The sequence below is a fragment of the Eptatretus burgeri genome, chromosome 1 (assembly GCF_056783735.1).
Source record: "Eptatretus burgeri isolate ZD-2024b chromosome 1, Ebu_testis_v1, whole genome shotgun sequence".
Lineage (NCBI taxonomy): Eukaryota > Metazoa > Chordata > Myxini > Myxiniformes > Myxinidae > Eptatretus > Eptatretus burgeri.
In genome coordinates this window covers 132,398,521-132,414,084 of record NC_140961.1, presented here as the reverse complement: position 1 = coordinate 132,414,084, position 15,564 = coordinate 132,398,521, and the positions used below count along the sequence as shown (strand labels likewise).

Below are 15,564 nucleotides of genomic sequence, written 5' to 3'. Positions count from 1 at the left end.
AACATGGTAAATAGTATGTTTGTAAATATGGTAAATAGTATGTTTGTAAATATGGTAAATAGTATGTTAGTCAACATGGTAAATAGTATGTTAGTAAATATGGTATATAGTATGTGAGTAAATTTGGTAAATAATATGCGAGAAAATATGGTAAATAGTATGTCAATTATCATGGTAAGTATTATCTCGAAATGATGGTAATAATAAATCAGGGTAAATAGTATGTTAGTAAACAAGATAAATCGTATGTCAGTAATCAGGGTAAATAGTATGTCAGTAAACATGGTAAATAGTAGGTTGGTAAACAAGGTTAAAAGTTTCATGTGAACATGGGAAATAGTATGTCAGTAAACATGGTAAATAGTATGTTGGTAAACAAGGTTAAAAGTTTCATGTGAACATGGTATGTCAGTAAACATGGCCAATAGTACGTTAGTCAACAAGATAAAAAGGTTTTATCTGAACATGGTAAATAGTATGTCAGTAAACATGGTAAATAGTATGTTAGTAAACAAGTTAAATAGGTTTTATGTGTACATGGTAAATAGTATGTCGATAAACATGGTAAATAGTATGTTAGTAAACAAGTTAAATAGGTTTTATGTGTACATGGCAAAAAGTATGTTGGGAGACAAAGTTAAATAGTATGTTAGTAAACAAGGTAAAAAGGTTTTATGTGGACATGGTAAATAGTATGTCAGTAAACATAGTAAATAGTATGTTGGTAAACAAGATTAAAAGTTTCATGTGAACATGGAAATAGTATGTCAGTAAACATGGCCAATAGTACGTTAGTAAACAAGGTAAAAAGGTTTTATCTGAACATGGTAAATAGTGTGTCGGTAAACATGATAAATAGTATGTTAGTAAACAAGTTAAATAGGTTTTATGTGTGCATGGTAAAAAGTATGTTGGGAGACAAGTTAAATAGTATGTTAGTAAACAAGGTAAAAAGGTTTTTTGTGAACATGGTAAATAGTATGTTAGTAAACATGGTAAATAGTATGTTCGTAAATATGGTATATAGTATGTGAGTAAATTTGGTAAATAGTATGCGAGTAAATATGGTAAATAGTATGTCAATTATCATGGTAAGTATTATCTCGAAATGATTGTAATAATAAATCAGGGTAAATAGTATGTTAGTAAACAAGATAAATCGTATGTCAGTAATCAGGGTAAATAGTATGTCAGTAAACATGGAAAATAGTATGTTGGTAAACAAGGTTAAAAGTTTCATGTGAACATGGTAAATAGTATGTCAGTAAACATGGTAAATAGTATGTTGGTAAACAAGGTTAAAAGTTTCATGTGAACATGGTATGTCAGTAAACATGGCCAATAGTACGTTAGTCAACAAGGTAAAAAGGTTTTATCCGAACATGGTAAATAGTATGTCAGTAAACATGGTAAATAGTATGGTAGTAAACAAGTTAAATAGGTTTTATGTGTACATGGTAAATAGTATGTCAGTAAACATGGTAAATAGTACGTTAGTAAACAAGGTAAAAAGGTTTTATCTGAACATGGTAAATAGTGTGTCGGTAAACATGGTAAATAGTATGTTAGTAAACAAGTTAAATAGGTTTTATGTGTGCATGGTAAAAAGTATGTTGAGAGACAAGTTAAATAGTATGTTAGTAAACAAGGTAAAAAGGTTTTTTGTGAACATGGTAAATAGTATGTTAGTAAACATGGTAAACAATATGTTAGTAAACACAGTAAATGGTATGTTAGTAAACACGGTAAATGGTATGTTCGTAAACATGATAAATAGTATGTTGGTATTCAGGGTAAATAGTATGTTAGTAAACAGGGTAAATAGGTTATATGTGTACATGGACAATATTATGTTCGTAAACAAGGTAAAAAGGTTTTATCTGAACATGGTAAATAGTATGTCGGTAAACATGGTAAATAGTATGTTAGTAAACAAGGTAAAAAGGTTTTATCTGAACATGGTAAATAGTGTGTCGGTAAACATGGTAAATAGTATGTTAGTAAACAAGTTAAATAGGTTTTATGTGTGCATGGTAAAAAGTATGTTGAGAGACAAGTTAAATAGTATGTTAGTAAACAAGGTAAAAAGGTTTTTTGTGAACATGGTAAATAGTATGTTAGTAAACATGGTAAACAATATGTTAGTAAACACAGTAAATGGTATGTTAGTAAACACGGTAAATGGTATGTTCGTAAACATGATAAATAGTATGTTGGTATTCAGGGTAAATAGTATGTTAGTAAACAGGGTAAATAGGTTATATGTGTACATGGACAATATTATGTTTGTAAACAAGGTAAAAAGGTTTTATCTGAACATGGTAAATAGTATGTCGGTAAACATGGTAAATAGTATGTTAGTAAACAAGGTAAATAGGTTTTATGTGTACATGGTAAAAAGTATGTTGGCAGACAAGGTGAATAGTATGTTTGTAAACACGGTAAATGGTATGTTAGTATACATGATAAATAGTATTTTGGTAATCAGGGTAAATAGTATGTTAGTAAACAGGGTAAATAGGTTTTTATGTGTACATGGACAATATTATGTTAGTAAACAAGGTAAAAAGGTTTTTTGTGAACATGGTAATAGTATGTTAGTAAACACGGTAAATGGTGTTAGTAAACATGATAAATAGTATGTTGGTAATCAGGGTAAATAGTATGTTAGTAAACAGGGTAAATTGGTTTTTATGTGTACATGGACAATATTATGTTAGTAAACAAGGTAAAAAGGTTTTTTTGTGAACATTTAATATAAAAACTGTAAAGCTGTGATAAGTAAGTGCATGCCCTAAGTGAAAAACATGGTGACAGGTCACAGGAAAGTTATTATTTTTATACAAAGTCCTTTTCATTAATAGTTTAAATAGCATCTGCTGGATGGGATTGGCTCGTGTGGGTGGAAGAGTTGAGGGGTGGTGGTGTGCCAGGGAGGGAGGGGTAGGGTTTGGGTTTGACTTGCGAATGAGCCTCCCAGACCAGAGGTTAATTTTCAAGAGCGTTCACCGGTTAGCATTGCGCCAGCGCTGTTAAGACACGGTGAGGGACGGGGTGCCTTGAGGGCAATCAGAGCCTCATGCAGTTCAAAGGCGCAGTGTCTTGAGTAGAGTAATCGTGATGAGACAGGCCAAACAAGAACCAAGTGTCAACAAATCGTTTGAGATTTTGTGTAATGAGCATGTCCTAGGACCAGAATTAATGGTAATCAGAGCTGTGATCTCTCTGGGTGTGACCTCAGCAAGTTCTCACAAGTGGCTTCTCAACGCAGCTTCAGTGGTGGAATAATTGTCCATGGAAGAGGAGAGGGTGTGCGGAGGGAAGACACATTGACAGAACATCTCCAATACTTTCACCAATACGACGGAGAGGGTTCACCCAATACCATTAATTGGATCCTCAGAAGGAATTTGAGACCGCCAACGAGGTGCCGGAGTGAAAACGCAGAGATTTCTGGATTTGGACTTGAGGTCCGAGCTGTATTTCGTGTCATGCCATGTTCTTGAGTCAGAATTCCCAGGTATTTGAAACCTGTGGATATGTGGTGGGCTGTCTCGACTGGAATGTAGAACAGCTTGAACTAACATCACTCGAGCAGCGATCGTCCTTGGACCTAGCAGCACAAGATACGATTGTTCGGGGAGGTACCAACAACACATGATCGCCCAAAGAGGTACCAGCACCTCATACGCTGTCGGTGAGATTGGCCGACAACATGCTCCTGTATCTACTACCCCTGGTGCTCGTCTGGGCAAACGCCATGGACCGTGCACTCGATCGCTGGTCGAGCGTCTCAAGGACGAGAAGGCAAACCCGCTGTGAGTACCGCACTGATACATCCTCTGATAATGAACGTGAATACTGCACTTATACATCCTCATATACCGAACGTGAGTACATTTGTACATCCTCCGATACCGAAAATGAGTACCACGCTTGTACATCCTCTGATACTAAACATGAGTACCGCTCTTGTACATCCTCCGATACCGAATGTGAGTACCACGCTTGCACATCCTCCAATACCGAATACGAGTGCTGCGCTTATACATCCTCCAATACCGAATATGAGTACCACGCTTGTACATCCTCTGATACTGAACATGAGTACCGCTCTTGTACATCCTCCGATACCGAATGTGAGTACCACGCTTGTACATCCTCCAATACTGAACATGAGTACTGCTCTTGTACATCCTCCAATACCAAATGTGAGTACCATACTTGGACATCCTCCGATCCGGAATATGAGTACCACGCTTGTACATCCTCCAATACTGAATACGAGTGCTGCGCCTGTACATCCTACAATACTGAACGTTAATGCCGCACTTCTACAGAGTCATATACCGAACATATCACACTTGTACATCCTCCGATACCGAATATGAGTACCGTGTTTGTACATCCTACAATTGCGAATACGAGTACCACGCTTGTACATCCTCTGATACCGAATATGAGTACCACGCTTGTACATCCTCTGATACCGAATATGAGTACCACGCTTGTACATCCTCTGATACCGAATATGAGTGCCACACTTGTACATCCTCTGATAATGAATACGAGTGCCGCACTTGTACATCCTCCGATACCAAGTAAGAGTACCGCGCTTGTACATCTTCCAACACCGAACATGAGTACCGTGCTTGTACATCCTCCGATACCGCATATGAGTACCGCGCTTGTACATCTTCCAATACTGAACATGAGTACCGCACTAGTACATCTTCCAATACCGAACATGAGTACTGCACTAGTACATCTTCCAATACCGAACATGAGTACTGCGCTAGTACATCTTCCAATACTGAACATAAGTACCGCACTAGTACATCTTCCAATACCGAACATGAGTACCGCACTAGTACATCTTCCAATACCGAACATGAGTACCGCACTCGTACATCTTCCAATACCGAACATGAGTACTGCACTAGTACATCTTCCAATACCGAACATGAGTACTGCACTAGTACATCTTCCAATACCGAACATGAGTACCGCACTAGTACATCTTCCAATACCGAACATGAGTACTGCACTAGTACATCTTCCAATACCGAACATGAGTACTGCGCTAGTACATCTTCCAATACCGAACATGAGTACCGCACTCGTACATCTTCCAATACCGAACATGAGTACTGCACTAGTACATCTTCCAATACCGAACATGAGTACTGCACTAGTACATCTTCCAATACCGAACATGAGTACTGCACTAGTACATCTTCCAATACCGAACATGAGTACCGCACTGGTACATCCTCTGATACCGAATATGAGTACCGCGCTTGTACATCCTCTGATAGCAAATAAGAGTACCGCACTTGTACATCCTCCAATACTGAACATGAGTACCGTGCTTGTACATCCTTCGATACCGAATATGAGTACCGCGCTTGTACATCCTCCAATACTGATCGTGAATACCACACTTCTACATCGTCACATACCAAACATGAGTACTGCACTTGTACATCGTCATGCACCGAACGTGAATACCACACTTGTACATCCTTCGATACTGAACATGAGTCCCACACTTGTCCATCTTCCAATACCGAGAATGAGTACCGAGCGAGTACATCTTCCAATACTGAATATGAGTACCGCGCTAGTACATCGTCCAATACCGAACATGAGTACCGCGCTAGTACATCTTCCAATACTGCACATGAGCACTGCTTGTCCATCTTCCAATACCGAACATGAGCACCGCGCTAGTCCATCTTCCAATACCGAACATGAGTACCGCGCTAGTCCATCTTCCAATACTGCACATGAGCACTGCTTGTCCATCTTCCAATACCGAACATGAGCACCGCGCTAGTCCATCTTCCAATACCGAACATGAGCACCGTGCTAGTTCATCTTCCAATACCGAACATGAGCACCGCTTGTCCATCTTCCAATACCGAACATGAGTACCGTGCTAGTTCATCTTTCAATACCGAACATGAGTACCGTGCTAGTTCATCTTCCAATACCGAACATGAGCACCGTGCTAGTTCATCTTCCAATACCGAACATGAGCACCGCTTGTCCATCTTCCAATACCGAACATGAGTACCGCGCTAGTTCATCTTTCAATACTGCACATGAGTACCGCACGAATACATCTTCCAATACCGAACATGAGTACCGTGCTAGTTCATCTTCCAATACCGAACATGAGCACCGCTTGTCCATCTTCCAATACCGAACATAAGTACCGCGCTAGTTCATCTTCCAATACCGAACATAAGTACCGTGCTAGTTCATCTTCCAATACCGAACATGAGCACCGCTTGTCCATCTTCCAATACCGAACATAAGTACCGCGCTAGTTCATCTTCCAATACCGAACATAAGTACCGCGCTAGTCCATCTTCCAATACCGAACATGAGTACCGCGCTAGTCCATCTTCCAATACCGAACATGAGCACCGCTTGTCCATCTTCCAATACCGAACATAAGTACCGCGCTAGTTCATCTTCCAATACCGAACATAAGTACCGCGCTAGTTCATCTTCCAATACCGAACATAAGTACCGCGCTAGTTCATCTTCCAATACCGAACATAAGTACCGCGCTAGTCCATCTTCCAATACCGAACATGAGTACCGCTTGTCCATCTTCCAATACCGAACATGAGTACCGCGCTAGTCCATCTTCCAATACCGAACATGAGTACCGCTTGTCCATCTTCCAATACCGAACATAAGTACCGCGCTAGTTCATCTTCCAATACCGAACATAAGTACCGCGCTAGTTCATCTTCCAATACTGCACATGAGTACTGCACGAATACATCTTCCAATACCGAACATGAGTACCGTGCTAGTTCATCTTCCAATACCGAACATGAGTCCCACACTTGTCCATCCTCTGATACTAAACGTGAATACCACACTTGTCCATCCTCTGATACTAAACGTGAATACCACACTTGTACATCCTCCAATACTGAACGTGAATACCACACTTGTACATCGTCATATACTGAACATGAATACCCGCACTTGTACATCCTCACATATGGAATACAGGTACAGATTGTAGGTGAGGAGAGTATTTTTTGTAGTGGGGGGAGGGGGTGTAGATCTATGGAGCGAAGATTAAAATGGGGGTGCCGGGATTTAACGTTGGAGGATTTGCCCGCAGGCGCTGGAGTGGGGATGGTTGGATAATGTTGGAGAGATCGAGCGGGTGGTGGTTCTGTGAGGACGGAGGCAGGAGGCATATTTAGCTTTGCTGAGGGTTAGTTGTTTAGGGGTTAGTTGTTTAGGGGGTTAGTTGTTTAGGGGTTAGTTGTTTCGGGGATTAGTTGTTTAGGGGGTTAGTTGTTTAGGGAGTTAGTTGTTTAGGGGGTTAGTTGTTTAGGGGGTTAGTTGTTTAGGGGTTAGTTGTTTAGGGGTTAGTTGTTTAGGGGTTAGTTGTTTAGGGGTTAGTTGTTTAGGGGTTAGTTGTGCTGGGGGTTAATTGTACTGGGGGTTAGTTGTGCTAGGGGTTCGTTGTGCTGGGGTTAGTTGTGCTGGAATTGGTCATGCTTACAGTTAGTTGTGCTGGGGGTTAGTTGTGCTGGGGGTTAGTTGTGCTGGGGGTTAGTTGTGCTGGGGGTTAGTTGTGCTGGGGGTTAGTTGTGCTGGGGGTTAGTTGTGCTAGGGGTTAGTTGTATTGGAATTGGTCGTGCTTACAGTTAGTTGTGCTGGGGGTTAGTTGTGCTAGAGGTAAGTTGTGCTAGAGGTTAGTTGTGTTTGGGGTTAGTTGTATTGGAATTGGTCGTGCTTACAGTTAGTTGTGCTGGGGGTTAGTTGTGCTGGGGGTTAGTTGTGCTGGGGGTTAGTTGTGCTAGGGGTTAGTTGTGCTAGAGGTTAGTTGTGCTGGGGGTTAGTTGTATTGGAATTGGTCGTGCTTACAGTTAGTTGTGCTGGGGGTTAGTTGTGCTAGGGGTTAGTTGTGCTGGGGGTTAGTTGTGCTAGGGGTTAGTTGTGCTAGGGGTTAGTTGTGCTAGGGGTTAGTTGTGCTAGAGGTTAGTTGTGCTGGGGGTTAGTTGTATTGGAATTGGTCGTGTTTACAGTTAGTTGAGCTGGTGGTAAACGGTGCTGGCGGTTAGCATCGTGATGGTGGTTGATGGTGCTAAAGTGGTCATCACTCTGTTCTGCAGTGAACTGTCCCAAAGGTTGTCACACGTGCTCGAAACTGAACGGGTGCATCACGTGTTTGCCAAGGTACTTCATCTACCTTGAACGTCTGGACATGCAGCAGGTCGGGAGCTGCTTGTCCTCCTGCCCCGAGGGACATTTCGGTGTGCGTCGTGAACGAAGGGGTGTAAGCATCTGTCAGAGTGAGTACGAGCTCGGTGTGACGGACACTGCATGGACGACCCGTCATGTTTGTTCGGTCGGGCGGGTGTTGCTGTGAATCATTCTCGTGCGAACCATTGTCTGAACATGAGGTACCATGCTGACATGACTCGTCTCATGACCTCGTGTCCTTCAAGGTCTACAATTTATATGCTTGAGGTTTGACCACCATGGTTCTACAGTCGAGACGATGAAGGGGGGTTTCATCCAAAATAACAAGAATTAGTGAAATGTTACAAATGTTGAGATACAATACAATCTGAACATGAACAGTGATGAACTAATCCATCTCGTGCTGTCTGTTCACATCAGAATGCAAGTTGGACAACTGTGACACCTGCTTCAGCAGGAACTTCTGCATGAGCTGCAAGGGGGGCTTCTTGCTCCATCGAGGAACCTGCCACGAGGCTTGTCCTCGAGGCTTTATCGCCAACAACCGAAGTAGCGAGTGCAGGAGAACAAGTACACCAGGTACGCGCAGCACGGCTCACTGACCTCTCTTTTTGCTCGGATCTCTGTGAGCGACACCGCCAGGTTTAGATGAGCTTGCGGGTTCCGACGGGACTTGGACGTAAGAGCAGAGGAGATCCACAACATTAACCGCTTCATTCTCCACCTGTAAATCCAAACTCGAGGTCTTTCCTGTGATTGTGATGTCATAGAAAAAGCCATTTTAAACTTTTGGGTGTAATAACTCCCCACCTCCCCTTTACCATGACCAATGTGACATCATCTTCATAATGCATTCGTCAAAAGGTTTAAATGTTAGGTTAGCACACGCCTGAGACCGCCCGCGTGGTGGCGCGAAGCCTTAAGCCGCATGGTGGTGCACACTTTCCATGGCATGGTTGCATACGCCTTAGAACCTGCCTGGTCGTGCACGCCGTACACCACGTGGCAGTGCAAGACTGACACTGGATGGTAGTGCATGCCTGACAGCTCACACAATATATTTGTGCATACACGTTACACTACATGGTACCACATACCTTACAACTCATGGTAGTGTATACCCCACCCCACAGAGTAGTACACCGCTTATTAGGACAACCACATGGTGTGTCTGTCAATGGAGAGGGTGTGTGAGGGCGTAGCTTGAGTTGTGTATATTGGAGTGGGGGCAGGTGTTGGTGGGTGTGTGTGTGGGGGAGGGGGGGTGGAGGGGGTTCGTCGGTTAGGCGTGGTTAGGGGGGGGTCGATAGGTATTTGGAGAGTCCTTAAGGAAGTAGTTTTACCCTGGAAACTGTCTCGATGTTCAGACTTGGTCTCAGCCCACGAGTCAACTGCATCCAAACTCTATTTTCAGTTCTCATTACCGATAACGAGGAGATGTTTCTCATTGAAGGAGCAGTCATATCACTCTCTAAAAATCCAGAGCACTTTTCTTCACAAAGTATAATTGGGCTGAGGCTTTGAACAGGATCAAGGTAGCATATGCCTGGTGGCGGCTTAATGGTTAGGGTGGTGGGCTTGTGATCTGAGGGTCCTGAGTTCAAATCCTGCTTTGCTGTTGAATTAATACCAGGTGGGGTTGACTCAGCCTGTCATCCTTCTGAGGTCGGCAAAATGAGTACCAGCTTGCTGGTATCCTGCGTCTGAGTGGTGACCCGTCCAGGATTGTGCCCAATAGCTCAGGAGACTGCTTCAGCAGCACCAACGCTCTGCACAGAGTATGGACTCAATGGATGGAAGGTGGCAAAGTTCATGAATGAGTCTCCACCGATCCATGGCACATTTCAGTAAGGTGTCTCCACCGCTCTGCAGCTCGATTCCTAAACACTTTTCCACTGCTCTGACGTGGTTCCCAAACGCATTTCCACCACTCCGCAGCACCGTTTCCACCACTCCGCAGCTCGGTTCCCGAACCTGTCATCATTATTCTGCAGCGAGGTTCCTGAACACATCTCCAACACTCTGTTGAGCAGTTCCAAAACACATCCCTCACTGCTCCGTGGTGCAATTCCAGAATGGGTCTCCACCGCTCCATGGAGCAGTCTCTTACACATCTCCACTACTCCTCAGTGTGGTTTCAAAACATGTCTCCAATACTTTACCATTCCAGAACATGTTTCCACTGCTCTGCCACATGGTTCCTGAATGCATCTTCACCAATCTACTGTTCCCTAATGCATCTCCACCGCTCTGCAATGTGCTTTTCACCGATCTGTGACATGTTTCCCTAATGGTCCATAGTCCGCTTCACAAATGTACATCCACCTCTCCGCAATGTGGTTCTGAAATGTGAACCCAGCATTCTGGAATGTGGTTCTAAACAAGTCTCTATCACTCTGCAGCATGGTTCCTCAAGGCGTTTCTACCACTGCATGACAGTTCTTGAAAGAATCTGCACCATTCCTTGGCTCTCGAAAGTGGTTTGGTGATGCATCTCCAGCTCTTCGTGGTGTGCTTCATGAACGCATCCCCTCTTTTTCACAGAGCGGTTCCTGAACATGTTTGCACTTTTCCACACAATTGTTCCTGAATGCACCTCCGCTGCACACATGCACAGTGATTGAATGCATCTCCACCACTCAATAGTGCGGTCCCCCAATGTGTCTCCTCCGATGTGGAGTGGTTCCAGAAGATGTTTCCCAAATGGTTTTCCAATGCTATGCAACACAGTTCTCAAAATATTCTCCAACAATCCGCAGCACGGTTCCTGAACGAGACTCCAATGTTTCACGGCACGGTTTCTGAATGCATCCTGAACGCTCCACGGCGCAGTTCCTAAACGCATCCCAAATGCTCCGTGGCGTGGTTCCTGAACGCGTCCCCAACGCTCCGCGGCACGGTTCCTGAATGAGTCCCCGATGCTCTGCAGTTCCTGAACGTGTGCACAATGCTCCACAGCGCAGTTCCGGAACACCTCCCCAATGCTCCATGGTGTGGTTCTTGAACGCGTCCCCAATGCTCCGCAGTTCCCGAACGCGTCCCCAACGCTCAGTGGCGTGGTTCCTGAACACGTCCCCAACACTCCATGGAATGGTCCATGAATGCGTATGTACCAATCCATGGCATCGTTTCTAAATGCACCTCCACTGCGCTGCAGCGCAGTTCCTGAATGCATCTCCAAAACACTATTGGTGTAGTTCCCCAATGAGTCTCAGATGTGGGGTTGTTTAAGAAAGAGTCTCCAAAGCTGTCTCCACTGTTCCCAAATACTTCTTCAATGATCCCTGGCATGGTTCCTAAACGCGTTTACTCCACTTCGTGGTGGTGCGGTTCCCATTTTATTTTTTTACAGAGCAGTCCCCCAATGCATCTTCACTGCTCTATGGCATGGTTTCTAAATTCCCCTCCACTGTGCTGCAGCATGGTTCATGAACCCTCTCCACTGCTCCACGGTGCAGTTCCCAAACGAGACTCCTCCATTACACTAAGCAGTTACTCGAACACATCTCCACCACTCCATGGCACAGTTCCCACACGGGTCTCCACCGCTCCTTTGAGCGGTTCCTGAATGCATCTACCCGCTCCACAGTGCGGTTCTCAGACAAGTCTCCATTGCTCCGGGCGCGGTTCCCATTCGTCTCTCCAATGCTCTGCAGCTCGGTTCCTGAATATATAATCCACTGCTCTGTGGCATGCTTCACGAACACATTTCCAGCACTGCGGGATAGGGTTCCTCAACATATCTCGACCACTGCATCGGACTTTTCCCAAACGCATCTCCACCGCTGCACTGCACATTTCCCAAATGTCTCTGCAGCTGAGCGCTGTGATTCCCGAACACGTCTTCACCACTCTTCGGCATGGTTTCCAAACATGATTCCACTGCGACATGGCGAGGTTCCCAAACACATCTCCACTGCTGCACAATTTCTGAATGCATCTCCTATGCTGCATCGTTTCTGCTGAACAAGTTTCCATCACTCTGCAGTTCAGTTCCTGAACACATCTCCATCGCCCTACAGTTCTCAAATGTGTCTTCAATACTTCCCCTTTCCTGAAGGCTTCTCCACCACTCCACTGTTACCGAACGCGTTTCGAGCTCTCTGTCATTCCCGAACGTGTTTCCACTTCTCTGCCATTCCTAAACACATTTCCACCACTGCAGCGAATGGTCTGAGCACGCCTCATGGCTTGGGATGCTCTTTGGGTACGTTTAGCGAGGTTAACCATGGAATTGCTAGACAGGTGACAGGCAGACATCCATAATGGCTCAACAGGAGCATGCAAGTTGGAGTCCAAGCTGAAACAGGCATAGATGTAGAGTGCAGGTTACAAATCGCCAAGGTGTTACCATGCTTGTCAGAAAAAGGTTTCACTTACATGTTCATCTTATCACTTCCCAAACCTCGAGGCAACAACAGCCTTTGTGTGCATGTGTTTTGCATTACAATTGCTGTTGTCCCTATGGCTGGTATATAAGGTTATTAGATTCAAAGTATTTCTCTTACCTGGACAAGTTAAAATGAACACTTACAACAACAGTCAATGGAGGCAGAGAAATGAGAGTAACACTCTCACAAAACACTCCAAAGGGGGCCTTGTGGAAGGCACAGGAATTTTGGATTGCAATGGTGGAGCATTCCACTGTGTGTTATGGACCGCTTCTTAGCAAGTGGCTCACCATGCACAAATCCCATGTTGTTTTGGTTTCCCATTCATTACAAATGCTGTAATTGATGTAAAACTACAATGAAGGCTCAGAAATGCCCTCAAGCTGGATGTGATGAATGTTTAGGTTTCTCCGTGAGCTTGTGACAATGCAAAAGATATATTTTGTAAAACCGTGCTTTATTGGGTCCATAGCTGAAACATCAGAGGATGGAGACTGCATTACTGGGCAGTGGTCACAATGGGGACCCTGCCTAAACACCAGGAGAGCATGCAAGAAACGTGGGGAGAAGTTGCGAACTCGGAACGTGATGGCAATTCATGGTTCCGAATCCCGAACTTGTCCCGCAGCGAGACAGAGCAAACGGTGCCTTCGAGGACATCCACGCTGCTCCACAAGTAAGTACACACAGTTGCTCATCACAAACACCATTGCTTTAATCACCATCCAGCTCACACCAAAAAACAAACAAAAAAAACCATAAGCTTCTCCTGGTTTCCCACAGCGGGTTGCGTACCTTGATAAATGTCCTGTCCATTTCATCCATAGTTCTATGTACCTGTTCGCCAATGCAAATCAACACTAATGTTCAACAGCAGCACTCTCTTTCCCCCATTGTATTGTGTGAAGCAAGGAACATGGAGGCTAACAGAGCCCGAGATGAAGAAAGATGATGACAGTTTGTATTTCGCAAGCCACGTGCAAAACGAACACGCTCCGATTCGAAGATGCAGATTTTGGAGCAAACAATGACTGAATAATTGAGATGAGAAAAACACGCGCGCGTGCCCGCGCACACGCACCTTGTGCTCATGTCTGCAGCCATGGAGGAACTCGTCACATTGTGAAATAACAAAGGCCCATGTTGGATTAGCATTCTTAGTTGCTTTATAAAGTTTTCTCTGACTGGAAGGGCCGAATGGTGGATATAATATCCACATATATATATATATATATATATATATATATATATATATATATATATATATATATATATATATATATATATATATATATATATATATATATATATATATATATGACAGGTTGAAGTTATTTTATTCAAAATATTCAAGCAGACGAGAAGATATGATGTTTTGCAGCAAGAAAAAGCGTTATTTTAAAGCACTACATGTACAAATAAATAAATAAATATATATATATATATATATATATATATATATATATATATATATATATATTGTTGCGAATTCGCGCCCGCCAGCGTGCGAACGGCCACGTAACTCGAATCGAGGTACGTCGCCCACTGGACGGACAATTCAGTCATGACCCTCTCGGAACAACGCCGGGAGCTAGTCACGGGTGGGGGTTTAACCTCACCACAATCGTGCCAATTGCCCACCCGCGCAGGATAGGGTTTCTCGCCAAATTCAATCTACCTAAGTACCTGCGTGAGTGGTCGACCGGGCGATCGTACCACGCCACAGGCCGACTCCGGACACGAACCGCTTAAGCGGTCCATTCCGTGCTACAGTGATAACCGAGCGGTGTTATCGTCGGCCTTGACGGTTCTGATTAATTATCCGGGTTCTCGAAACCCGCTACGAGCCTCTTACGTGAAGCAGGATGGAGAGTCAATAAAAGGAAAGGAGACGAAGCGAAGCGGGAACAATTCCACACAAGCACGTTTAATTGCACACGCAGACCAGCACGGAAGGCACGTATTTACAGTCACAATAGTCATGTACAATAAAGCAAAAGCAAGTCAAGAAATGGCACGTATACACAATCACAGGCAAAAGAGATGTCCCGACTAAACCCGACACACGGCAACACTTAAACAATACTACTTCAAGGACAGGCGCCACCCACAGTCATTAACACAAACCCAAAGGAAAAGAGAAAGTTGCGACTTCCCTGCACGCGTCGTCCAGCGTCGCGTCGACCTCAAATCCGAGCCTCCCCTGATGTGGTCTGTGACTCGCACCTTGCGCCAGCTCGTGTAGCCGCTCCGCGCCACGAACGGGGCTTCCGGCACCTGGCAGAAGGCTCGCCCTCTCCCGCTGTAGACGGCGACAGGGCCCAGGACGAGGATGCGCCGACAGGACTCCCTCCAGCTGAACTCGGAGGAGAACTCTCTGAAGAACTCGTAGACGAACGAACCACCTACAGCAACAACCACACACAGACAAGCGAAGCGGAAGAGGAGGAGGAAGCGAGTGGAAGAAGAGCGAGAGGAAGAGAGAGAACGCCCCGCCCGTGTTCGTCTTTTATAGCGCGGGGCTCCGCCCTTCGCTCCGTTTTCGGCTCCACACTCCTTCGAGGAGGTTCTCGAAAAGGGGCGTTCCCTCACCCCGACCGCCTCACGCTGTCCATCCACCAATCGGCAGCGAGCCGCCCTTCCCCCTTCCCTCACACCAAGCGCGGGGAAGAATGGCGGGAAAAGCCCACCAGCATCGTTGGCGGTTTTTGTTTGTTTGAAATAAAAGATAGAGAAAGAAAAACGACCAACTCAAAGCGTCGCAGCCCGGATGGATCACATAAATTCCCTCAATACAACGGGTTTGGGCTAACTACACATGGACTTATCAAGATATCTCACCTGAGGACTCTTTATGGTGTAATGTGAATTTCCACAACCGTAACAATTTATATATATATATATATATATATATATATATATATAT

At 44.4% G+C, this 15,564-nt stretch overlaps 1 protein-coding gene across 1 annotated transcript in view; it reads left to right on the top strand.

Annotated features, from left to right (window-relative positions):
* Positions 1 to 2,978: 2,978 nt before the first annotated feature.
* Positions 2,979 to 15,564, top strand: part of LOC147035444 (R-spondin-3-like) — a 17,713-nt gene continuing 5,127 nt past the window's right edge. Inside the window, exons 1-4 of the mRNA XM_085898606.1 lie at positions 2,979 to 3,818; positions 8,157 to 8,336; positions 8,668 to 8,826; positions 13,111 to 13,314. Coding sequence (XP_085754732.1) covers positions 3,716 to 3,818; positions 8,157 to 8,336; positions 8,668 to 8,826; positions 13,111 to 13,314 — 646 coding nt within the window. The 5' untranslated portion in view covers positions 2,979 to 3,715. The remainder of the gene's footprint in view (positions 3,819 to 8,156; positions 8,337 to 8,667; positions 8,827 to 13,110; positions 13,315 to 15,564) is intronic.